General features: G+C 46.8%; 1 protein-coding gene across 4 annotated transcripts in view; it reads right to left on the bottom strand.

Moving 5' to 3' along the window:
* Positions 1-1,845: 1,845 nt before the first annotated feature.
* Positions 1,846-27,483, bottom strand: part of LOC126534485 (ninein-like protein) — a 496,791-nt gene continuing 471,153 nt past the window's right edge. For 2 of the 4 annotated variants that reach the window (XM_055072240.2, XM_055072242.2), the window contains 6 exons: positions 18,837-19,249; positions 17,505-17,804; positions 16,439-16,713; positions 14,461-14,639; positions 12,765-12,907; positions 1,846-5,289 (listed from right to left, as the gene is read on the bottom strand). In XM_055072240.2, the coding sequence (XP_054928215.1) occupies positions 5,059-5,289; positions 12,765-12,907; positions 14,461-14,639; positions 16,439-16,713; positions 17,505-17,804; positions 18,837-19,249 (1,541 nt within the window). In that variant the 3' untranslated portion in view covers positions 1,846-5,058. Of the gene's footprint in view, positions 5,290-12,764; positions 12,908-14,460; positions 14,640-16,438; positions 16,714-17,504; positions 17,805-18,836; positions 19,250-23,926; positions 23,966-27,483 lie in introns of all 4 variants that reach the window. The other 2 variants (XM_055072241.2, XM_055072238.2) reach the window with 2 other exon arrangements.

The following is a 27,483-nucleotide window of genomic DNA, read 5'->3' as shown; positions in this document are numbered from 1 at the left end:
ATTAAATTAGTGGCTTTGAAAAGAAAATTTGGCACATTTCGGCCTGGGTGGCAATCGAAACCGGGCCTCCGGGGTGCGAGACCTAGGGACACGAGACTCCTTAAAAATTAAGCAGCCTTAAGTGTACCTGCCTAATTTTTCTCATACTGGTTACATTCTCCTACGTTCACAAGCAATCATGTTTTTCCAAGCGCGTGGATGCAGTAAGTCTCTGCGCACATTAATAAACAACGGGAACTGCTGCACCTATGACGCAGTTTTTCGTGGGAAATGATAAATCTGCAAATAAACAATGTCGTTTGAAGGAAAAAAGACGAAATTTAGGGAAATATATGCGTTAATAACTGTTAGCTGAACGTAAAACTGCACATTTATCGGCCCATCCGTCATTGTGGTTTCCATGTAACCCAACGGGGTTATAACCACGTACCATCCACTATTACAATGCTAGGTGAACCATCATGCGTTAAGCACACAATAGCGCCGGACTTTCCTCGAGTAAATTGTGGACTACATCCAGTGCAAGGAGGTTTAAACAAAAAAAAAACTTTCCTTTGCGCAGGAGAGCACCCCAGGTCGGCCTCTCTGATGCAGTTCACCAGAGGCCAGCAAAACGAAGAGTAAAAACAGGAAAGCTCGAAAACCCGCCCAAATCGGCTCACCTTAAAAAGGTTTCGTCTCCGCCAGCCAAAGAAACCCGGCCCGTTCACGTGACTTACTTTGCACACTGCGCCAGTACTTCCAGGACCAGCCACGCTTGTGTTAGTGGGGTCAGAAGCGCTTCATTTGCATGGAAATTAAGTTGGACAAGCGCCCAGTGCGGCTTATTTTCACAGCCACGAGACCTCTTCTCCGATTCTCTCCCACACTTTCGTATCATTTGTACCCATTTCTTTTCACTACTCTGTCTGTTCCGGCATGTTTTTCGGCTTCTGGAACGGACGCCATTATCCTTGCCTCTCAATTTCAGGCTTAAAAGCGGTTACGCTGCGCGAAAGGAAGATCCAGCCACTCGAAAATGAAGTTCGTTGAGCTGCCAACCTGCGCTTTTCTTGCATGGTTAAGGGTCACACTCTGATAGTTCGAGAGAAGTGGAGGAAAGTACAGGCGACAAAATTGCGGTCGTGTGTCGTCTGCTCTCCCGTCGCAGAGTTGACAGCATACGGTGCCACTCGCCGTAACTTTCGCCGGAAATAGGATCCATTCAGCAGAATACAGGATTACGACATTTAGTAGAATATGTTACTTAGTCAACTGCAGCGTGTAATTTGCCTTACTTAGTGTACTGTACGGAGTGATTTGTCTTGCAAACCTCCGTGGAGTGGGGGGAGGGGGCTCAATGCTAAAGGCTGTGCTGCTGAGCGCGAGGTCGACGGTTCGAATCCAGCTAGCAGCGTCCGCATTGCGATGAGAGAAGAACGCAAAATGCTCGTGTTTTGCTCGTGATGACCACGTGAGAAACAGTTCTCACGTGGTAAAAATTAACCCGAAGCCCTCCACTAGTCTGCCGCTCATAATACACTCCGCATACTCGCGACGCTACACCCCCCCACTCCCTAACTTTTGTCGTGCAAGTAGTGCCCGTGTTTTACGAGTGAGCAGCCCTCCCCCCCCCCCCCCCCCCCCCCCCCACCTCCCTAACTTTTGTCGTGCAAGTAGTGCCCGTGTTTTTCGAGTGAGCAGCCCCCCCCCCCCCCCCCCCGCAAAAAAAAAAAAAAAAAAAAAAAAACTGAAATTCGCAATGTTCCAAGGGATCTTGAAAAATAAATAAAGAAGGTAAGTGGCACGGTTGTGGCACTTCGTGGCTTACCTGGCATGTACTGGCACCAATAAGAACAGAAAGACTTCACGATTCAACAAAGCTTTATTGGCGCCTTTACAAGCGCTATACAATTTCAACGGAACATTTGGGAGGGAGGTTCGCGATCATCAACCTCCTTCAATGACGCGTCGCGAGCTACAATGTTTCAATAGAGTCAGTCATGCCATCGTTATGAACGTCTTAATCCTAATGCTAACTTTCAAAATTGTGGAAAATAAATATCAAGTGCAGCGAAAAAAATAACGGTGAACATCCTGAATCAAAATGCGCTGCTGAAAAAAAAATAGAGCACTTCCCGATCGCCGTAGCTCCCCATGAGCGCTACCGCACCTCTTCTAGTTGTATCAGAAAGACAGTTAACACAGAGCAGCGTGCGCGGAAAGTTTCCGTTGTGATTTAAATCACATCGAACTACTCACATCAAGGCACTGTATTCGATTGTACCTAATTTGAGCGCTGAACAACATGCAAACGTAGAGCAATACCGATGCCCAACTTCTCCAGCAAAAGGCAGTTCTGAGAAGAGCCCTGCAACTGCGCACCTCGTGACCAAAGTTGAATACGGAACGGCGTACCCGGTGCCACACGCTTAAACATGCACAACCGACCTGTTCAGTCTTAGTTTTGACCCCACGCTCTAGGAGTTTTGTGAATTTTATACACATGAATGCGACTTAAAGGTCTGACTAAGTGACCATTGGTCAATGCCTTTCCGTTAAAGCGACGGATGCTCTAGAAGTCCCGGCAAAGTAAAAAACTGTTACACAGAGAGAGAAAGGATAGAAAAGAAAGAAGGTTTGCAATGATGCGGGCACATTCGATGAGGAACAATAGGTACCCCAACATGTCTGCCAATTACGTCATAAAAAGAAAGGAGACAGAAGCCGCAAGCAAGTTCATGGGACGATTATTGTCTCACCAATACGCCAAGTTCATCAACAACTTATATTAAGGCAAAAGGACGAAAGCAGAGATGAGGGATTCCGCGAGGTTACTTGGGCTACCCACAAATCTCGTGCGCGCATTAGCATTATAGATTAGAGCGTTCCAGGTATAGAAAAGCTGCCGTTAAATCGTTAGGAAAGCCTGCGCGAAAAAAAAAAAAAAACCTAGAAACATTAAACAATGGCGCACTGACCTTTCTTGACCATGATCCTAAGTGCAATGCAGATAAATTTCCGCACGCACGCATATTGCACGCCGCGTTCGTTCCGCTTTGCTCGCCCCGCTGTGTGCAGTAAAAGAACGACGAAACTGCTACACCAAAACTTCTGACACTATATGATGAACAGCTCCCATATGACGGACATCACGCTGATATATCTCCTGCTTGAGCCCAGACTACTAGAACAGAAAGCTTGTACAAAACAGGCTCGTAACACTGAAACGGTTTCTCACAATGTGGAATTGCAAGACAGCCACGAATATCTCCGTTTCGGCACTTCTTCATCACTTTTCTTGCGTTGTTATCGATAGCACCGGTACGTCAAGTTTAATATCGATACATTAACATAAACGCATATTGCACCGTTGTAAGCTCTCGCGCAAAAGTGTAAACGACGCCCATGTGCACCTGAATGGTCAGTATGGGAGACACTTCCGTCACAGCATGGACGACGACGACCTATCCTTGCGATGTAAGTCGGCGTCAAATCAAGCTGTTGCCTCTGCTAAAAGACATGGTTTGTCAAGAGAAAACAATGTGCGCGAATAGCGAACACTTGAAATGGGAAAGCTCAAGGCGTTATCGTGGTTTGTACAGCAGAAATTGATACCAAGGGCCTACGTCAATCGCACACGGGTGAACGAGATCGGAGCTAGTACTTAGATGAAGTTGTCTACATAACATTCGCACACGTGAAACGACACTTTGTGATCGGCGAGACCTGATCTCAGACGAACCGACAGTTTGGGCCTTGGGCCTAAGTGGAGCAGAGAATTCAACATCTTGTAATAAGGGTTCCAACAACACCTCACTGTCAGTAAGACCAAAGCAATCGCCAATGAATCCGTCACAGTTTTGTTAAACAAGTACATGAGTCGATGAGTTTCAATATTGTATATACCTCCTAGAACCGATGAAAGAACTATTTTTCATATTCAAAGGCGGGATTGTTTTTCAGAGCTGGTGGAAAGGTTTTGTTGAGAAACGTCCGAGCATCTGCACCGTCTGTTGCACAGTTTCCCGAGCAGATGTTGAATGTAGAGGACATGACGTCAATGGCACATCCATCCCCTGGTTGTGTGCGGAAATAGATCTGCACAATGCCTTCGAAATTTACTTTTAACAAGATTTACTGGGTCAGGACACATGCTACAAAACGACAACATATCAACGGACACTATAAGCAATCCTCTTTGTTGCACACCATTGTAATTCAAGACCACGAGTCGAGATGCGATTAGGTTTAATGTAAAAAAACAAAAACTGTTTAAAAGAATGGTACAATTCTTCTTCTGCCTCGTGTGAAGGCAGCGAGCAGTGTATGTACTTTGAGACACCTGTGTTTGACGATTCATATGTTTTGCATCGAAACAACCAAGGTTAAGAGCTACTCTAGAGATCGGTTCTAAGAATGAACCGTCAAGGCTCCCTCGTGTCACTCTGGGAGTGGGATCACTCCGTGAAGTGCTGAGTGGATTGCAGAAGCTGCAACAGAAAGTCACGCACAGATATCATTTTACCGAAAAGCCACCAAGGTAGGCACAGCTGACACCTACGCATACGTGATTCTGCTGGGGAAAATATGCACGAGGCTCTTCAAAAAGGCAAATACACTATATGTAGCAGTAACTCCCAGACTCCCGAATGAAGGTTTCCGACCATGACTGGTCTCGGCACGACATTTCGTTACTGCGATAGAATGAGAGAGAAACGACAACAAAAGGGAAAAAAATACGAACACACAGTTCACTATTCAGGTCCGCTGCACCATGAACACATGCACACTTCTTTATGACACAATGTCGACTCCACCGACGTTGCCGGCCACGACAGATTCTCGCAGGCAATCACTGATGTTTCTGAGGACGGACGACGCCTATCGTCACTGACGTCGACATCGCTAACGCTGCCGGTCTCCGCGGCCAGCGAGGCGGGTACGAAAAAAAATAATCAAACAGCAGTTTGTACTGTTCTTTTTCCCTTTTTCGCCCGAAATGAGAACTGTAACGAGCACAGCAGTTGGGGAGTGTTTTCTTCTTCCAAAAGAACGAAGAGGTGGTGGGAGGGGGGCTCAGGCGCAAGCCACCCTGGAGCCGTCGACAGCGGCCCTCGTGACGTCAGTGAGCAGCTTGCTGAGGACGCGGCACTTGTACTGCAGGCGCGTGCTGTTGTGCTCGGCTCGTCGCCGGCCGTCCTCGGCGCGCTGCAGCGCACGCAGCAGGCGGGCGTTCTCGACGTACAGGTCGCGGAGCAGGGTGTCGATCTTACTCGGGCCGACTGCATTCGGCTGATGCTGCTGCTGCTGACAGGATTTTCGTTTATTTTTTTTCGAGAGGGCCCCAAGAAAGTTAGAGTGCAAGCAAGGAGACGTTCGAAGCGTGTTCCGAAATCGGTTGGGCGAGGGTTCGCAAGCGGGGAGAAATTCGAGAGCGGGCGAGTGGGTTCGAACCGCGTTTCGCAGCAGATTCCCAGGAACATTAGTGAGAAATCAAAAGGAAGTTTAAAGCACCAGAGATTACAGCATCAGAGATAACGGCATAAGAGATAACAGGATAAGAGAGGTTGGGATAGAACACAACATTAATAAAATTGAGAAAATTCATAGAAAACGACACCACGAATGGCAGACGATGAAAGAAACAGCGTGAGAACACCAGTTGGCAGACGGCAGGGACATTCAGTTCAGAAGAAATTAAAAGGACAATTCGTTTGGTTGTTGGTGAGTGCATGTGAAGTTAAGCAGGCAGTTATTTAGTCGTGATTGCAAGAGCAGCACAAGAGGAGGCCATGCATAGTGAAGCCGACCATGCAGCAGGAGCGTCGTGACGCATTCAAAGGGTTCGATGAGTGAAGGATCGGCGATCCACCGTAGAGTCGGCAGAAGTGATTTTGTCGATTGAGGAGGAAGGAAAAATAGGGAGGGGAGGAAAGAAAACAAAAAAGAAGACATGGTTAGAACGAATTCCAGTTTCACAAAACACACACAAAAAGCAACACGATAGCACAAGGTTTACTTTCACACAGGGTTTAAAGTGGATCACCGGCATGCTTACACATAGAAACTCGCTCAAAACACAGTTCTGGGTTCCTTCATAGCAACAAGGTTTATTGTGCGAACATTTGCATCACTGCTTGAACAGAGCTGTGATAAAAGGTAATTAGCGGTGAAAAGAAGCTACGTAACACTAGCCATGTTTTTTTTTTATTCTCTTTCCTTAATGTCAATACGTTTTGTATTTCCCATATATGACGTCACATTGAAACAGACTGCTGACTTTGCAAGCATACAGTCACAATGATATCCCAGGGTGATAATGAAACCACGGTTGGTTTAGAACACCTTAGAATGTTTCATGAACTTGATATTTCAGCCAACCAAAATGAGAGATCTTGTGAAATAAGTGATTCAAAGACTAAATGGTTAAGACATTTGTATTGGCCAGTGTAAGTGGATATGTTGAAGTGAACCCTACTCGGTTATGATGTCGTCATACTCTACGCATCGGCACATTTTCCCAAACACTGGCAAAAGAAACAGTTACTTAGCCTGTACTCTCCCCTACTTCGAGCTTGCAGGCATAAAGACTTGCAACAGCGTCTTTTTGTAATGGCACTATATACCAGGGGCGTAGCCAGGGGGGGGGCTTATGGGGCTTCAGCCCCCCCCGAAATTTTTTCGTGCTGTCCATTCACCGCCGACCAAAGCAAGCCCCGGCGCCGGAAATCATTCTGGATTTTGTCTAGAACGTCTTTTTCACGCTCAAAAAGCCATTTCACCGCGAATATTGCCAACTCGGGCTGGATTTCGCGGCAACGCCCATGCACCGGGAGTCACATAACGCTAGCAGCCCCATCCGAGCACAAAATTTCAAGGACCTTTTGATGGCGAACGGGCTGGCGCGGCATCTCGCGGAGGCCGCGGAATCTACACTCTATCATGGAATCTACGGAGCGCGTGGATGTCAATTCCGAAACTTTATGGGTTTAAAGTTCTCATAAAGTTTTGATGTGAAAGGTGCATTGATATTTCAAAACATGTACTTTAGATTTTCAATTGCGGAGCTTTGTAAGTTAATGTTCCCATAAATATTTGACGCCAAAGGTGCATTAACTTTTCCAAAGTAACACGTCGGGCCATACAACGAGACAAGCCAAATCAACACACTATCCGACAAGTTGTACAAAGCCCGCAGCGAGGCCCGATGGGACGAAGCGTTGTGGTGGTTCATTCCTGCCGTCATGTCACATAAAAAAATATCAACATATTTTTCAACTGCGCCAAAGCATCCAGTGAAGACACTAAAGCCAGCCAAGGTAACTACGTTCTTATTTATTTTTTCTACTTTGACTTTTAATCGCGAGGACACATTGATCCCCTTCAATTTTTTTGTTCTCGCTCCCCTGCCCGCGGGCTGCGAGAGCCAGCCAGAGCGCATGCGTTTTTCTCGTGTTGCCCCGACCACCGCGCGGCGCACTTCGGTGCACATTCGGTTTTCTCTGGCCGAGTGCATTTTCGTCTGGCAGTTTTAGACGCTTTCTGGCTAGCAGACGAGAAAAAGAAACAATGGTCGCTCGCCGCCATCACTGTGGGGACGACGGATTGCACCGCGTTCGCTTGAGCGCAACCTCTCCAGAATGTCTTGCCTCGCCGGTGTAGGATACCGAGCAGTATGCGCATGGTTCTTGGTGGACCAAGCGTCTCGTGTTTTCTTCGATATTCCTTTAATAGCCACATTAGTTGCCCAAAGTAGGCATTCGATTGTGACCAACATACTTTGCGTTTTTTTTTCATTATGGTGCCCCCGCCCCACAAAAGGAAAAAAAAAAAAAAAACGTTGAGGCGCAGCGAATTGTCGCGTGGTGAAAGTTCTATTTTGTTACTTATTTTGCGGAAAGTAATGGGCCATGGGACGCTTCAGCTGCGGATACTCTTATTATATTATTGCAATAGCAATTATATGGAGACTCTAGGCGCATTCCTGCCGTCGCCGTCGCCCTCACGTTCCGCATAAATTCTAAGGGCGATAACATCGTGACCGTGCACCGCATGCTGTATGTGCGAGTGAAAGCATGTGGGGGGTGAGGGGGAATGGGTGAGCCGACGATGGTGGCTCAGTCTTGCGTGCGCAAGGGAGAAAAGTGAGGAGCAAGCGCGCCGCCTTCGGTCGCGCACAATACATCGGGGGGAGTGGATGGAATGGGGGCGGGATCTAGGATTCTGTGAATCTGTGATTGCGTAACATGTTTATTTGCCTTGTTTGACCCATTATATAGCGTGACTCTTTCTTAGATACGTAGATTTATTGGAGACTTATACGTATGTTTTGTGTATACGTGCAGTGAACTATGTTTCCAGTGGCACTTTTTTGCCCGTTATCAAGCTGTGTCTTCGCATTTGTATATTCCATTGTATCTTCGCATTTCTAATGTACGAGGGCAATCAAATGAAAGTGAGCCTACCCACCCCGCGCAATTATGGTTCTGTTCATTATCTGCAAGGCCTGCGCGTAGCACACAGGCATCTGTGATTTACAAAAGTGACACGCAGGTTTGAGGATAAATGTTCTTTAACGCTTTCATACACTGGGACGAACATGGTTGCGTGACGTAATGGACGCTCCAGAAGTGGAGCAGCGTAGTGCCGTGAGGTTTTTGACAGCTGAAAGTGTTTCCCAAAAAGAAATTAAGTCACCGTATGGCTGCCGTGTACGTCGAACATTGCATTTCATTGGCCACTGTGAAGCGTTAGAACAAACGGTTCAAAGAATGACGTGAAATTTGTAAAGACGACCCCAGACCGGGCCAAAGCCATCGTGCAAACCTAACAAAATTGCAAAGGTTGATGAGCTGATGACACAAGAACGGAGGATAAGCATCGATGAACTGCCAGAGCGTGTGAACATCGCTCACGGTTCGGTTCACCGTCACCGTTCACGCCGTAATTCATGAACATTTCGGCTATCGGCTCTTGTATGCGCAATGGATGCCCAAGATTTTGGACCACCGCCAGAATACGGAGATGTTCGGCGCTGCCTTCACTCATCTGATCCGGTATGTCAATAAGGGTGACGATTTCTTGTCTGCAATTGTGATCGGAGACGAACCATCATGCCACTACTACGAGCCTGAATCACGACAGCAAATCTTATAATGGAAACATTTGAATTCACCACCCCAAAAGAAAGCAAAGGCCGTCATTTCCGCCGGACAGGTATTGTTGACTTATTTTTCGATTGTCAGGGGCCATTACTGATAGAATTTGCTAAATCTTGAGAGACTATCAATTGTTTCCGATATTGCTAAACGCCGGATCGGCTGCGTGTCGCAGTCAAGAACAAACTACGTGACAAATTGACGAATGGGGTCATCTTGTTCCACGACAATGCCCGTCCCTGCGTCGCTGATGTGGTTAATACAAAACTGGCAAAGTTCAAGCGGGGAACGCTGCAACAGCCGCCAGACAGCTCAGACCTGTCGCCTTGCGACTTCCCCATTTTTGGGCAGCCGAAAAAACAGCTCAAGGGAACCAGATTCGTCTCGGACGATGACGTGAATGTCAGTTGCAGACGTTTTGAAGCAGCAACCTAAGCAACTCTATGAGACGGGAATTACGCGACTCGTTTGTCAATGGGACAAATGTCTGAATGCAAATGAAGGCTACCTTTAAACAAAGTACCCCATTTTTCATATATTCGCTCACTTCATTTGACTCACCCTCGTATATTCTGCAAAACTCCTGCTTTTTATACGTGCTCTCTATTGGGACAATAATTTCGGTGCAATTACTCACGATACACGACCGGTGACAGCTGCTCCTGCGTAATACATTGGAACAAATGACAGCGTCAGTGAGATTTGTCACTGGCCGTTGCATATGTACAAGAATGTAAACAAGGATCTTGAATGACAAAGTTTCATTAACATATTTGTCCTCAACTTGTTGATTTCATGGCCTTTACATTTTTCATATCAGCGGCATGGAATGCTTTGGTGGTTTCGAACTGATGTAGTTCTAAAGTTCGTGTGATATTTTCTTTACTTATTAAATAGACGAAAAACATGGAAGCATTGACACCAGTTATGTTGGGCACAATTTTTGGCACATACGAGTATAATATTTTATGAAAAGAATACATATTTTACTTGTATTGACAGTGCGTAGCGTTCAAGAATTCGTTTGCAGCATCTTTGGCAATGATAATGCAGTTATTATTCATGTATTTGATCCATAGGCAAATTTTTTAAGAGGAAGCTTTAGCTCGGGCCGAACTCCGACGTGGCCTATTCAGATACATGTAAAACGTAGAAACGCTTTTGTGAGATAACTCCTGAATCGCTTTTAATGAAATTTGTCGCATTTCAGAGAGTAAGTTAAATTCTAGTGTCTGTTGGAAGCGGAATTTCTATTTAGGGCCTGAACTTTGTTTAAAATATTTTGAAAAATTCGAAACTTCGAAAAAAATAGAAACACGAAGTTTACAAATTAATAGCTTTGCATCAAGAACAGATATCCCGCTTCTGTAAACAGCATCCATTGCACCATTCAAAGCGGACAAATTCGATATGTCTATTTGTATCTTACGTGAATTGGTTATGTTATGTACAAGGGTTCTGCAAAAGCCGTATTTCCATAAGACTTCATTTTTTTAGACTCATGTGTAACATATCAGCTTTGTCCGCTGTAGATGTCCTGTTATGTGCAAATCACAGAATTGTGATATCAATTTTCATTGCTGATATACAGAGTTGTAAACTGCATTGTTTCGTTTCCCGAAAATTTTCGATTTCGCCACTTTTCAATAAAATATTGACTACCTAAATCGAAAATTCGAAACAAAACAGTCACTAGAATTTAGGTTTTTCGTTTAAATGCAACAATCCTCATCAAATTTGGTGCAGTGGTTGCCGAGAAAAACCAATTCTCCTTCTACATGTATTTAGATAAGAGCATCCGACCTAATGTTTCCTCTTAGGAGGAGGCCGAGCTGCAACGTTAGCCCCCCCCGAACGAAATTTCTGGCTACGCCACTGCTATATACACATCAGACAAGTTCCTTCGTGTGCAGACTTACAACACCACACGCATTAAACATCTTGCACCCATCTTTCCGCACATGCCAAAGCAAGCTTGAAACTTCTTCGCGTTCTTAAAGTTGAGAAAACAAGAAAACCGCAGCTGGCGCATTAAGCAAACTCAATAACATTCTTGCTGACTGTGAAAGATGAACACAGCGCTGCCATGAGTGGCTTGTGATAAAATCGTAAAATTGTACCTGTAACATTCAGTTGTTCGGGGGAGTCCCTACGTGTTGGACAAGGGCAAATTTAAAAGCGCCATCGCGAATAGATCACAAATGAAGTTTTGAAGACGATCACTAGAAACAGCCAGTGGATACAGCTTGTGGTTCACATTTGCTTTTTGTTTTTCGATACACAGAAACGTGTAGTTTTGAATGACAATGCCAAATTAAAGAGAATCAAGTGATACAAAGTAAAACATATGTGTTACGTCATTATTTCCGGGTGCAGATGATATACACACAATATGAACTGAGCAAATGTAATGGCAGCACAGTCTTCAATGCAGTTCAAGGATATATGAGTAATTAATAGGGATACAGCAGTCTCAAAGTGCGCAGTTTCAAATAAAAACAGACAACACAAACTTTTCCATTAGCGGGAGAATGCACTTAACTCTCGCACGATGCTTTCATATAACTAAATTTAGTTTCAAAGCATGCAAACATGTTGGGCCTGCTAGAACATGCTTGCTAATGTTTTAAAAAGCCAGGACTACAACTATTTCATCGCAGCATGCGCACTGGCAGTAACAACAGAATGCAAGCAAAAAATTAAGAAAAAAAGTAACACAATGTAAAACGTTCCGTATAAATACCTAAGTAAAACTGCAAGAACATCGTGCGTGCCCATCCATCAATCTCGCCGAGAAAGAGCGTTCTTCTCTGAGTAGCACTGAACACTGCGTCCATGAAATGTCAATGTTTTGAGACTACGACCGACTGACTATGATGAAAGTGGTCTACAACTAACGTATGAGTGCGAATGGGAGTCGAGGAGGTGTTGAGAATGTTCACGATGACGAGTGTCTGATACAGCTGCTGCAGTGGCACAGCGAGTTCTCCTGACATTGAACTCGCCGCCTCACGAACAACGCATGTGAGATTGCTTACAGACAACATGCGGCACAATGAAAACAGTACAGAGCACTTTGGCGTCTGAAGATTGGTCCATCGTTGCGTTTAGAACTACCAAAAAGGCATGCCGGGTAGTAGGGTAAAAAACAAAGCCAATGTTCTTGAGGAAGAGAAAAGTTCTCGAGGAGGACCAACTGGTGAATGAATTCCCACAAGGAATTATACACTGCGGCATTCTACTGCGCTGTCAAAATCTGCCATTTTTTGCAGTTTGATCCAGTCAAGAGAAAGCGCGGCTGCCCTACTAGCCAATCAGAGCTGATGAACACACGATGGCGAACTTGGCAACATGGCGGAATTAAAAGTAGTGCCTACAAAACAGCACCCTTTGGCGGAGCTTTCTGAGCTGTGTTACTCCCCTCGCATGAGCTTTTGCTCTCGCACAGCTGTGCCGGTGCTAGTCACCAAGCGGTCGGGTCGGTTCGCAGAAGAATCCGCGAGTGCTGGAAGCGCCGTGCAAAGCCAAGCCAAGCGCGATCCAGAAGACGAAGAGCAGCGGCCGAAGCCACCATCGCCACAAGAAAGCGACCAAGCGGCAGGCGAAGGCGTCTCGGCTACGAACCTCGCATGGCTGCTGTTGGCTAGCCGGCCCGGACTGCTGCTGCTGCTGCTGATGATGTTGATGCTGATGCTGCTTCCGTAGCCGCTCCAGCTCCTCGTTGTGCTGAAGCTCGCACTCCAAGCGCTCCATCATGTGTTTTTGCTCTGTGTCGCGATGACCACGGCCGTTTCGACGCAGGGCGAGGGAGTTGCGAATAAAAAAAAAAACGAATGCAAGGATTGGGAGAAATGGTAGAGGAAAAGGGGATGGATGCAAAAGAAAGCATGCGTTAGCAACTAACCTATTAGTGACACGACTGCACTGGTTATAGAACTATGATGCTGTGACTCATTGTTCAGTATGCAGGCACAGGGGAGTTGCGAAAGAGCTGGTGTTAAAGGCTGCGCTTAGAGCAAGGTCAGAGAAGGCCTGGGCCGAGCTGTGTTTCGTACACTGCAGTACTTTAGCGTGCAGTGAGCGCCATATGGCGCAACACACCATTTTCTTAAAAAGGGATTTCCATACATGCTGCGCTGCTGCGAGTCTAACTGCACGACAGGCACTGTCGTTGAAGCTTCAAATCAAACGCACATAGCAAAGTTCAATGCAATCGTGCATGAACCTTCGCAAAACAGCTTCGAAGAAAATATGACGGACTCGCGATCTTCCAACTCCTCTTACTAGAAGTGCGTCGCACATGCTACAAACACGTAAAGCTACTGGAACCTGATAATAACGACTGGTGTGTCACATGTGCACACTGAATCGGTTGTTCTGTGCAGCGGTGTTGAGGCCGTATACAGCTGAATTTAATGGTTCCGCGATGAGCAGCTCTTCCGCACATAGTGTGAACACAGCTGGAACACGGACACAGGCACACCTTGCTCAGCACATTGATTGCCGGCGAGCGGGAGCAACGTGACCCACGACCTTTTCTAGGCGACGTAGAGTGCTAATGCATGATGCACCTACAGTGATGTGAGAACGAGCCCGATGCTCTCTCAAATCGCACGCTACGAGTTACACTATGCGACAGCGGCCTATTAAAAGCTGATCGTCACAGCGATGCCAGAAGGACATTACAACGTTAACGATATTACAGCATTGTGAAGAAGTGCCATACTATATTTTAGGAAATGCTACGTTGTTACACAGACGCCTCATCACTACTTAGCTTTCGCATTGCAGCGTATTTCGTTATTGTGTGCCAAGTGACGAGACGTCGGGCTTTCATTTTTTCTTTCTAGTATCATACTGTAGTTAGCGCGATTTGCGGTGTTATTTTTTCCTGTGACAATTGCCGTGCTCTATTCTTTGTCGTTATTGCTCTAATCTTCGCGATTTGTCATCTTGTTTTTTCCCTTTTACATCACAACTTACAATCTTCAATATATATGTTTATATTTATTCGTTCTTGAAGAGTAGTCGGGCGTCGCGCTCCTTCCGGTGGCAGTTGCCTGCCTGCTTTTCCCCTTCTTTTCCCCTCAGTCACTTGTGCATGCTTTAGCTCAATAATAATAATAATAATAATAAACCCAAAAACACGATCAGGTGCGCCGCCTTTCCGTATCTAATGACAAACTAATTTACGCAAGCTTCCATCGTGGTAACGACGCTGATGTTGTGCAGAAAAGTTGCTGACCTATTTTTGTCTCATTAAACACACACACACACACACACACACACACACACACACGAGTGAAGCCTCGCCACTCACTGAGGCGCTGCAGCTGCTCCTCGCAGTTCTTTCGCAGCCGGTCGTGCTCCTGAAGGTGCAGCGTCTCCAGGTGGCCCTCGATGGCACCGATGGCCTTGCCGATGAGGCTGGCCAGCTGCTCCTGGAGCGAGGCGCCCGACGTCACGCTGTGCGGACTCGCGCCCGGGTCGCCGCCATCGCTGCACGTTGCGGAGAACGAAAAACAATGAGACATGCTCAGCGTAAAGGAAGTACTACGACGCGATATTTTTCTACTATTATGTTTTCTTTTTCTCTCGCGTTAAATGACGGTACAAACCTTACAAAGCTTCGAAATAACTAAGCTAACGGCCGAAGACTAGGTGGGGCAATGAAATTAGGGAATTCGCGGGCGCTGGTTGGAATCGGTTGAGACAGGGCAGCGGTAACTGGAGATTGCAGGGAGAGGCCTTCGTCCTGCAGTGGACGTAAAATACGCTGATGATGATGATGTAGATGATCATGATGAACAAGTCGAAAGTAGCACTCGGATGCAAGAAGAATCAGAAGGCACGAAGCGCGGCGATGACTTCCAACCAGTTTGTTATTTTACCACGATACTAACTATAGGGACGCTGAAGGAGAATTTACAACACTGCCTGTCTGCGTATAAAGTTCAGATGCGGTAACACGCTATCGCGCCCCGCGCTCCGCATGCCGTGGGTGCGAGAAAAAAGCGTGCACAGGTGAACCGAGAAGGACGGCGGCCTGACGCGCGCCCAGTGTTGGAGGTGACGGGATCGAGCACGCGCTAGGAGGGGGCCCGGATGAGCGCGCGTCTCCTCGTTTAGCCCGGCCGTGGCGGCGCTGGCTGTCGGCGCGGCTGAGTGCATGCGCATCTCACGCGCACTCTTATCTCGGAGGTAATCTGCGAAGGGTGCAATACCTGAGCGAGCCGAGATGGCTGATCGTTTCGTGTGCACCGTCTTTCCGCGAGCCTAACACTGAAGGTCGCGCAATCACAAGTTTCGGAGGCGCGTTGATGCGAGAGGTTGCACGAAGCGTTCGCTCCCTTCTGCCTGCGCTCTTCGTGACGTCAGCACCACGACGGCGAGTGTACGCGGTCATCGAGTGACACCTGTTCTTGTTTGCATATGCGTGTGACACCGTGCTTGTTAGATTAACTGGTAAGTGAACGTATACTGCAATTCAAAAATTTATACGGTCGATAAGACTACAAGCATTATTTCGTGTAGTTGCCTAATGCTTTGCTATTGCTGTCAGTGCTTTGCCTTTAAGGTGAAGCTGCGAATTTTCTTAAACAGACGTTTTTGTACGATTTACTGACAACTACAACACAACAAAGGGGCAACAAATAAAAAGAACTAGATAGAAAAAGACAAAAGCTGTAAGTAATTTTATTGCAACGCACACGAAAGGCCCCAGAAAATAGCAAAGCGAACATGATTCACATGCTTAGTCAGAGATTACACGTTTCAAGATTAAAAACTTCTCAGGCACAGTCATGGGAGGTAGGTTGTCGAAAGTTTATTGTCGCACTGTTAGTTTAATCGGGTTAACCAACAAGCGCAAATCATAAGACGCTTGAAAATAATACTGCCAAGCGTCAGAGCATGCTAAATAATTTATTGAAATACTTGTTCTCACGAACCAGCTTCCGTTTTCGCGTCATACGTCACGTATAATATTGTCATGATAACTGGCTCACTCCGTTCCTCTAATCGCTAACGCTGCCACACGCAAGCGCAGCCAGCTGAAGCGGTCGTAGCGCTTTCGATTTTACCAAGAGCGTCGCCATATTGCCGCACGGCGTCAGCAAACAGGCAATCTTTGAACTGTGTCAAGACGCCCCGATAATGTCGATGACATCAGGTTCGGAATTTCAAGACCAGCTCTAGTATGAAGTTAAAATGTATGTGTTTATCAACTTTCATAAGTGCTTAGTGTGTGATTCTACTGTGATGCGCTTTCTCTTTAGTTTTTTTTTTGCAGTGCCTACCTTGGCGTGCTTCTAGCGCCCCCTGTGCCAGGCTGGTTGCGAGCGCCCCCTTGCGCCTCGACGTCACCGTCGGTGCCAGCGGCGGCGGTGGTGGTGGTCCACGCGCCGCATCGCAGGCACTGCCTGAGCAGCTGGCAGATGTCCTCGGTGAGCTGGGCGGTCAGGTCCTGCGGCCTCCTGAGCTGCGACTGCGGGTCGCTGTCTCGCCGACTGGGCTGTAGCCTCAGGTTCTGCTCCAGGCTCGTGCGTAGCTCACGCTCCACATCGGTGCGAACCTTGGAGAGGCGGAAAGTTGAACAACGTGAGGAAGGGGGAGAGAGTGAGAGAGCGCGAAGAGACGAAACCAGAGATGGTGCAAACAGATGCACGTATTGTTTGCTACCCTGAGGCGTGGATCGAGGGACTCTCGCAGGTGCCGACCCCGCCCTCTAGAACGCTTCTTCACTCAACACCCCACCTCGATCTAAAGAAGTAGATAGAAGTGCCACACACCGCACCGAAGTGGCCCCTGCATTCCAATGCACCTAACTGAAACAGGCCCTGCGCATAACCTACCCTAAACTAAGTTATACCACTTTAATGCATTCCCGAAAGAAAATTTTGTAACCTGATCTTTTCGGCCGCCAATCAAATGGACAGGAGTGAAGGTGTGGTCGGCAAGCAACTTGTTCGTTGTGAGAACTACGGAGCAGCGTTATTTAAGCGCAGTGTCTTCTCTGATCGTGGGGTCTGCTGACGTAGAAGAAAATAAAACGAAGGAACGGAAAACAGTAGACTAGAACGGCGTATCCTTGCTGACCAACTCCTCATCACAGGGAGCATCAAGGGAATTTACTGAAGAAGCGCAGTCTTCCGCTCTCGAGGAGTGACAGAAAAAAAAAACACGGAGTTGGGATCGCTACAAGCACAGGTAATGATGTGGACACGGATTACTGTAGTCTGCCGACATATAACAAGCAAGCGAAGAAACACACAAGCACACAGACTTCTGCGTGATGATCGTGCGACTCCTAAAAGGGGGCATGCCAGATCTTCAGAAGTAGTGGAGAGAAGGGCGGCCCCTCACCTTTCGCACGAGGTCCTGCTCGACCTGACACCGCACCTCGGCCAGCTTGGACTCGTACATGGCCTGCATGCCGGGCGTCTCGCCCTCGACGCCAGCCGCCGAGGAAGCCCCTGCGTCACCCTGCAGACGACCCATGGTACCGCTTGAAGCGGTCGCTTCCGCCAGAGAGCGTTTCAGTTCGTTTAGCTGCTTCGCCTTCACCTCGATGCTGGCGAGCAGCGCTTCCCGCTCCGCGTTCCAAGCTTCCCGCTTGCTGTTCGACTCGTCTGCGGCCTTCTTTTGGGCTTCCTCCAGCTTCGCCTGTGGAGCGAAAACATCAGCTTCAACGAAGGTCACGTCGGAAAAAGCAAAGGAAAGAGGGTTTGCTTCCAGGCCAGCTGGAAGTGCCAAGCATCGCGGGCGGGTGTGGCTGGCTGAAGACGACAGTACGCCCGAAGAAATCGACGGCGCTATCGCTCGGGAAGATAGCTGTTCTAGGACAAGTCAGGGAGGTTTCACGGCATTTACGGGAAGTATCGCGTTATCATCCGACACATTGTTTCATTGGCAGGTTACAGGGAAATAAAAGTCGTAGTTTTGCTAAATTTTCGAAACAGGGACAGCGAGGGATGCGTAACACCGAAAAAAGTTCGCTCACGAATCTACCTTATCCAATTCATGCCCCAGCAGTGCTTTCTCACACGTCCGAATGGCACACCTCTGATTTCCCTTTCACACCTTCAGTTCCCTACTACCCACCCGCACACATTAGTGCCCGTAGACAAGATTTCTGGATCTACCCAATCCCTGCTCGGAGTGCCCACTTTCTGACCTACGAGTGGTCACACGCACTATAGGGAACAGCCGAACCACATTTCTTTATTTTCTTTGGGGGGGGGGGGATGAGAACTCGTACCTCGTGCTCGTTTACGGGGTGGATTCACTGAAAAACTCCCAGAACCCACTCAGAAATAGTCCCTTCTCAGAGTGCCCACTCCCACCTCCGAGTGCCCAAATACATCTATTGAAATGGCCAACCAGTGCCCACTGACCCCTTATAAGGTGCCCATAACACTACGTGGGAACAACCGACTCCCACACTCCTTCGGGTAACCACTCGTAATCGTCTCTCAATACTCGGGATCGGCCCTACTCGTACCTTCGAGTACACTCGCAACTCTCCCCATTCGTGTCACACTCGAGTTAATTTGTCAAACTGATGACGATTCTGGGTAGGCGTGCAGCTCGCAAATGTCGTTAAACCCCCCGCCCCATCCCTTCCTCGCTCGTTTAAACGTTCACTTTTCGGCACATCGAGCACACCTGGCCGCGTATAATTAGCAACAGACTCGCCTGCAGCGCCTGCGCGGTAGTCTCGGAGGCCCTCTTCAGCTCGCCCAGCTGCGCCACCTCGTGCTCCCGGGCGGACAGCTCCGCGGCCAGCTGCTCCCTCTGCTGGGCGAGCTGGTTCTGCAGCGCCGTGACGTCGGCGCGCAGCCGCTCGGCGAGCACGCTGCGCATGCTCAGTTCGTCCTGCAGCTTGGCGATGGTCGACTGGGCGCAGTCGATCGAGTCCTTGTCCACTTCCGGCTGGCCGCACAGCTGGGCCTCGAGATCGGCGACCCGCTGCCGCCAGCGCTCCTCGATGTCGCGCAGCGCCTGCTCGAACCGGGCCCGCAGCCGCTCCAGCGGCTCCCGCTGCGCCTCGCCCAGCTCGTCGGCGTCCAGGGTCAGCTGGTACGCGTCGGCCACGCAGGGCAGGATGCCTGCGTCGTCGTTTCGCATGATTTCGTCGTTTTTGAAACTTTTTCTTCCCTATTTCGAAGAAGCAAGAAATTACCAAACATGTCTATCCCTTTCCCCTTTTGTTAAAACCCACGTTCCTTTTACCCCAACCTTGCCCCGTCGTCCTTGAAAGTTATTTTGCCAACGCGAAGACGCAAGAAATGAAGAAACTGTTTATCCGTTTCCCTTTCTCTTAAAACCCATGTTCCTTATACTCCGACCATGGCCCGCCTGTGCTATTCTTCGCACTGCACATTTCTTTGCACCCTACACACGTGCATACGTTCCAATTATGCGTTCGTGTTGCATTTGTATATAGTACAACAAATCGTAAGTAATCATTACCGTTAAACCCATGGATCTCTGCAATAAGTCACGAGTTCAAGGGTCGATCCCAACTGCATATACTCATGCATCACCGTAAGGTAATCAGAGATAAACGTATTTCCTGCTATATCCGTCTTTTTATTTCGTTTTAAATTTGTTATTTTTAAATATTTATTTAGCATCTCCTTCATTTCATCGTTGGCCTGAAAATCACTCGCGTTCTCTCGGTTTTCTTTCCCGCTTGTTTTACGAGGGGGTCCAACGTAAACAGAGATAACAGCCGCCGCCCTTTTATTAACTCATTGTACTCATGAATTCATCACGATGGACCCGAATTAAACGCCTTCTCACCAAGTTGTGCCGTGCAGTTCATCGAAAGCTGCGGGTCCTCAACTTGTCCATTAGCGTCGTCGTTAGCTTACCTCCGAAGTCCACCAGAGGGGCTAAGGCCTTTCCCTGGGAAGGGTCATTGCCTCAGCCTTCAGGCAGGCCACCGCATTCCCGAAGGACTTCAAAATCTCGACACATCGTCTAATATCTTTCAAGCACGAGATTGTGCTTCGCTTTCTGCGGCCGGCATTACGACAAGGACTCCTATCAGACACACGGGAACGCGAACAATGAGAACGACTCAAACACTGTCTTTCGCTAGTCCTCCCGAGCTCGACACCGTTTTAATTATCACAGATGAATCAGCGTAGAGCAATCGGCGAATCCCTCTGCCTACGCGGACGGTTCTTGCCGCCAGAGTCGCACAGTTTTCGTTGCACTGCGCTACGCGAGGTCACTGAGGTGAAGTACGAAGCCAAGGGGAGACGAAGTCTGTGCAAAAGCTCTTCACTGCACTACATGCGCCGACAGCGCCCCCTGACGTACGCGACGCGAACACTGTCTAAAGTCCTCCCTCCATACGATGCCCTGAAGCAGGGGATTATCCCTTAGTACACGTCTCGTTATTCCGTTAGGCGCTCCCCGTCGTTTATCCTATGTTTAAAAGGAAAGGATAGAATTGACCGTTTGTCTTTAAAGAGGAAAGGAAAATCATTCCATATGACGATATTTCGTTAATTTCATGGTGATAGGTCGATTAAGAGAACAGAAAAATGTAGAATCGAAGTTTCATTTTGTTTTAATTTTCGCGCCGTAACCTAAGAACCGCCGTAACCTAAGAACCGGTACCTCGTGTGACGTCAGGAATTTCAACGTGTTCTTCCGCAGTTGGGCCGTTTTGGGCACAACGAAAATCCCCGAAAACTGCCAAGTTCACTCTCTCGCTGGCTCCTTCAAGATACGATGAACAGGCCATATCTTTAGTCGAGGAAAATTAACGAGGCCCGAGCAAACAATGTCAACATCTATGACGTCATGGCGAGTTACCGCGAACATTACCGTGCCGTCGAGACCAGTGTTTATTTGCTGCACCTCTTTTTGGCTTGCCGAGTCTCCTTTCACAGTAAGAGTAGCCTTCTTATTCTTGTGTTTGTTGATGGGTAATTTAGCAATAGAGGTTCAGATATCTTTTTTTCTCTTTAGAGCCTCTTGTTAATTACACGCCTAGCGAGCACTACAAGTGCCGGCCCTGCATAGTTGAGCCAGAGAAAACGAGCAGAATGCACGTTTTTCACGCAGAAGGATTCACTGAAGCTTCGCGGAACGATTAGCGCGGCGCACAATGGGGCGAGCTCTCCTACTCCTCCTACTCCATTCTGTGGAACACGCATCCCGGATGTCGTTACGCATTGGCTGGACACGAGGCCCCTGTATTTAACCTTCGTTAACTTACGCTACGCGAGGTCGGCGAAGTGACGCGTACTCAATAAGCACTATAGGGTGTGTCGCATCCCAGTGGGGCACGGTACTTCTACCCTGACGATCGAGATTACTGATAAGACTTTTCTTTATTGTTGTGATAACAATGATAGGGATGCGGGAAGGGCGTACGCGTGGTCGGCGCTGTCCCGCGTGCCAGGTAGCACGCGACGTTGCACTGCGACGTTGGAGGTCACGTGCACTGCGACGTTGGAGGTCACGTGCACTGCTGCAGGTGCCTAGGCGATCATGCCAGAGGAAGCCGAGAAGAAGGCTGGCGTCTTTCTTTTTTTGTTGTTGTTGTTACATTACACATACTGTAGCCGAGTAACCCTTCTACGTCCCGAAAGAAATGAAGGGCAAGTGTTCCCGATGAGTGGGATGGAAAAGCAACAGTCGTCACAACAGCGGCAGTCGTTAAAGTACACGCAACGTGGAACGACCACCGATAAATAGACATTTGCTGTGGCACGTTAAGAATGCACACACAAACACACACAAACACACACACACACACACACACATACACACACACATATTATATATATATATATATATATATATATATATATATATATATATATATATATATATATATATATATATATATATACGAGAGTAGAGAGTAGAAATGGAACCGAGGGGTTCGCTTTTGTTAATCATGACCACATAAAGTCAACAGAAAATGAAGCCAAGGAAAGCATCGGGGAAATTAGCTGCAGTTCAAATTGAAATGTCGAAAATAATGAAGAAAAGTTAAATGAAGGCTCACGAACAGATAAGTTTTCGCCGGTGGGATCAGAACCCACAACCTCTGTATTACGCGTGCTTTGCGCTACCAATTGTGCTACGGCGACAGCTATCAATCCGCCCACTGACTTGGGTATTATATATATATATATATATAGATTATTCACATTGATGCTACAGGTACAAAGCTTCGCGCAAAAAATTTATCCGTCGAGTGCTCTGCCGGACTGCAATCCTGCCACTACGACGTGCAAGCTTAAATCCATCAGTTAAGCAGTTAAATTTTGTTAACTAATTCTGGAAACTTATTTTACGACTGTAAACCGAGCTTTCCCAAGAGATAGCCTGGCGAGCTGATGGCGGTGTCGTAATTTTTTTGCAACCAGCGCGTGTGAACAATTGATTTGCTCGGCTTATATGAAACTGAAAATTGCAGTCGTTGCTCTCGAGACGAAACCGCGCGCAACATTCGAGCCCCGGAACGTCTTCGCCTTCATTCGAGCAATCGGCGATGACGTCACCAGTCGGGCACGTGTGTGTGTACGCAATGCAGCCAAGCGCACTTTCAAAGCAGGAGGATGGTATATTGTATCGCTGTATTACTATATATTTCGTATTGGGCGTAAAAAAATTATTGTTCCCTACTGCTATTAAACTTCATCAGCAAAAAAATATTATATTCTTGTAATCAGAAGCAGTCGTCGATGAAAGCACATGGTGTACAGTCGCGGACAGAATATTACGGACCATGAAATCTAAGAAAAAGCTGAATATCTCCACAACCTCACAACGCAATCTGGTATTTGCATTTTGGACCTCGACTAGAATATGCTAACAACGTTGTCGTGGGCAGTTTTACTGGTTACTGCTAAAGGCTGCTCGGGAATTGAACGTTTTCGAAGATCCTGTGGTCCATTTTATTCTGTCCGCGACTGTACATACACAGAGACTGTGGTTCCCAATGTAAGATTACAAGGGCCCTTCCATCTAGAGGATGATATTCCACCAGTACTTGCGCGCCACGACTTAATTTGGCATGAAGGGTTGCAGATTCACTTATCCTCAGGCTGTCTTGCAATTGAACTGCGAATATGTATTGTCTTAGTTAAACATGGAGATGTTTTCCCCAAGAGTCAGCGAGAGTCAACATAAAGTCGTGCATGCAGACTTTACAAACGAATGCTTATGCGTTAATTCATGCGGTTTATCTATTCTTTACAGGCGGCGGTCTTCGGTAGGTCGATAAAATGCTAAAATGAATGTTTGTAGACTTAAAAAAAAACGCCTATGATATTTTCGTAGCACGCTAAAATTTTTATGAGGGAGGCTTCTGATCATCCTAGCACTCCTGCATTTTCCCAAGTCCCGATGCGACCCATTCTCCACCAGGTTTGAGTTTCGAAAAAGAAAAATGGGCGCCAGAATGTTAACTGTCGTGAACTAAGTAATTTGGTAAAGAGCACCTCAGTCTAAGATGCCACACATCTTGCGGAATCAGGATTCATCTCTCTTTCTTTTTTATCCATAATTCCATTAAATTTACGTTTTCATTATCCGTAAAGAAATCCGTAAGCAGAAACTACAAAATCTGCGCCCTCTGGGCAGCAATACATAAATAAACAAAATGTGTTGCAATCAATGACGCTTTCCAGCCAGCCACACATAGACGAGAGCGCAGCGAATAAGCGACGTGGCGTGCGTTAAGCGCTTTAAACTAAATCTAAGCAAACTAGAGACTTTAACTAGCACTACGTTTAAGTTAAACGACTTACTATGAGACGAGTGAGCGAGCGTGAGTTCGTGCCACAAACCTGCAAAGAAGTTGCGTTAGAAGAGAGGAAAAGTCATTCAGCCATCACCACGTTTCACAGAAACAAGCCATGCCCCATCACCGTTTTGCACTCGGCAAGCTTTGCCAAAGGAAAGTGTTAAAGCAACCGCGCAAACAAGTACATCAGTCGCCACTCAATGCACCTGAGACATTGACACAACGCCTCACATTTGACGATTAGAAAGTACAGCAGAAATGAAGAAGGAAAGAAAAAGAAAGCAGTGATACGGAAAGAAGGAGAGATTGGCATTACGGAGTGCATGATACGACAATGTGAAAGGGAACACCAGAATTAACGTTTTGTTCCTACCTTTTGTTTCCGTTCCTGCGCTGATGGAAGTTGCAATATTGCGGGGGGAGGGGCGGGCACACAGAACAAATGTTCTCTTTCGCATTGACGCAGTGTGTACAGTACAGTAACTTTTAAAAGGAACACACAATTAGCGCTTGGCAACCGAATACGGCTGAAGTATGGCCTGAAGGCATGACGACAACATTTTAGTGCGTGTAAGTCAGCCTAATGTGTCCCATCAGCCAGTTTGTTCCCTTGATAAAGCGAAAGTGCTTCAGTTATACAGTTGAAACTCGATTTAACGAAGTCATATGACCACGCTCGAATTATTTCGTTAAATCGGGAAGTTCGGAAAATTGAGTAAGGGATTTTTTTTCACTCCTTCGAAATCTAACATTGTAACCTAGCGACGCCCAAAAGATACCACGGCATTATATTTGCCGCTAACCAGAGCTTGCGCGTGTAGAAAGCCCGCGGGGGCGGCGCAACCACCGTTGCCCCAAGCGCCTTATTTTGTTTTAGCGCAAGCTAAACAAGGACAACAGAAAGGCACACCTGACACATACAGCGCTAACTTTCAACAACAGATTTATTTCCCGTTCTTGTCGCCCTATATAGACCCGCTAAAAGTCATACAAGACGTGTAAGATTTCGGTAAAAATAAACTGGGAACCACACGTAAGCCACACGTTTACCGAACCACACGTTTAGCGAAATTTTACACACGTTGTATGACGTTTCGAGGGTGTATATACAACGACGAGAACGGGAAATAAATATCTCGTTGAAAGTTAGCGCTGTGTGTGTGTCAGATGTGCCTTTCTACTGTCCTTGTTCAGCTTGCGCTACAACAAAATAAGATAGGCCGCACCAACAAGCCCCTATAGCTATCCTCATCCCCTAGCGCCATCTGGTGCGTAAAAGCACTGCCGACGGCCGAGTCCGTTATTCCGTGCATTGGCGAGGCGTGCAGCATCGTCAAAATAATTATTGGGGCCGTGACTAGGGTGCCTAGATATATTGACGCGATAGCGCGGGAGCACACGTGCGAAAAAAAAAAACCAGTCTGCATCAAAATTAGAAATAAATCGCCGCTTTCTTTGTACTCATTTATCTGTGGAAAAGTTTCGCTATATCGGGTTTAACGCAAGCTAGTTTCGATAAGTCGGGTTGATGACATCGTCGAACCTGATGGGTACCGGCCGGGGAAATTGAAATTTCTTCGATAGATCGGGAACTTCGTAAAATCAGGTTTCGTTAGATCGAGCTTTAACTGTACTGGCTCTATCACCAGCTGAGCGTTCCATTTAAGAATGTAAGGTACTGTAAGGCGGAAAGAATTAGTGGCAGCCTTAGAAGTTCAGTCAGACAAGAAACAGCACAAACAAAGCTTATTACAGTTATTATTGTTATTAGCATGATTATTATTCTGACAAAATATTCACAGAGTTTACAAATTTCGCCAGCTTAGCTATATAAATATAACACGTGGTTGGTAAGGCAGAAACTCGTGTAGCTCTAAGCACTGCGTACAGCAGCTGCAGGTATATCTTATTAATTACTTCAGTCATTTAAGCGAAGAAAAATGTTTCAACCAACAAAGTAATTAGCACCAATTTCTGTTAATTTGACTATTATTTAATATATAAAACATCAACGCATCAATGTACAGCCTGCTTTTTCATACCAATCTACAAAAAGAATGTATAAAAGCCACTGAAAATCCAAAAACAAGAAAGGTTACAGCCTAAATAGACGGCCAAAAGATCGGATAATCGTATAACTGCGCGTAGAAGTTGACATGTCAGAAATAGGCTCTGCAGTTTCTTAGAAAACAAAATTATATCTTCAAATATATTAAGAAAGCTTCATAAAAGTGGCGTAAAAGATCTTACCAACCTATCAGCAAGATAATGGGCAAGCGCTCGGGCTTGGGGGGGGGGGGGGGGAAGGGGATAATGCATAGAGAGTGCAAAGCGACAACACATGCACGTCAACGTTCATAAAGGGAAAAAAAATTAGAATTAAGAAATAAGCTCCGAGCCTAGAACCTATCGCGATACGCACGAATATAACGAGCAAGGCGGCGCAGCATCCACAAGCAGGTAAGGACAGAACAACGCCAGCGCGAAGTCGGCAGCAAAGTGGGGACGAGATTGAAGAAGCAGCCGCTGCCTACGAAAGAAAGGCGAGACACGGCCAGAGCCCGAGAAAAACCGTCCCACGATAAAGCGGTTAACGTCCATTCGCGCTATTAGATTTCACCGTACCACACGCCGCACTCTCCACGATCCAAGAAGCAAAGATAACGGAGCGTGTATTATGAAGACCACTGAGAACGGGACTTAGTTCCATCGTCTTTGTCATTTTTTTTGTCTTTCGCCGTTTTATAACCATAACGCAGGTGAAACGAAACGAATGATGTAAGCACAATAAAAAAATAAATAAAAAAACGGAAGTAAACGATTATCAACATACTCAAACTGGCAAAGAAAAGCAATACGTACGCAGAGATGTACGCCCGAAATCGGAAATAAAGAAATAAAAATAAAACAGAATTCCCTCGCTCATATAAGCGACGAAGCGGAACATAAGCACGGACAGTCGAGGGAACGCCGAGGGACCGACATACTGCGGGCAGCACCACATGCCGGGAATATATATATATATATATATATATATATATATATATATATATATATATATATATATATATATATGAACCGCGGGGGCACGAAGAGGCACGAAATCCAACACCCACTCGCATCTTATGGCGATGATACATCGATCTTAAGGCGAAAACAGCAACCCAAATTGTAAGGCAATCAACTCAATGAGCGAGAAATTATGATCTGACCAGGGCAGGTGAGGTGGTGAGAAAGCTGAGAGAGAGAGTCGAAAGATGACATGAACGAATGCAGGAAACGCGGGAGAGCGGGACGCGAACGCGAAACAGAAGTACGAAAGAAGGCTTTAGCAGAAGACAAAGCGAAGTTAAACGTGATGGCGTCTGGAATGGCGGTATATAAGGGAAGGCTCTCGGCAAGAAAAGTTGGGGTGCTGCAGCTCAGAGAGCAGAAGGAGAGGCAGCTTGCCACGAAGTGGGGCGCATAAGTCAACGCGTATTATAAGGCAGCTTAGCAAAAAAAAATAATAAGAAAAAAAAAGAGTCTCGGCCGACGGGCGGCAAAATGGCGGCGGCGCGG

This window comes from Dermacentor andersoni, chromosome 7, assembly GCF_023375885.2.
Source record: "Dermacentor andersoni chromosome 7, qqDerAnde1_hic_scaffold, whole genome shotgun sequence".
NCBI classification, from domain to species: Eukaryota; Metazoa; Arthropoda; class Arachnida; order Ixodida; family Ixodidae; genus Dermacentor; species Dermacentor andersoni.
This window is presented reverse-complemented; position numbering and strand designations above follow the sequence as displayed.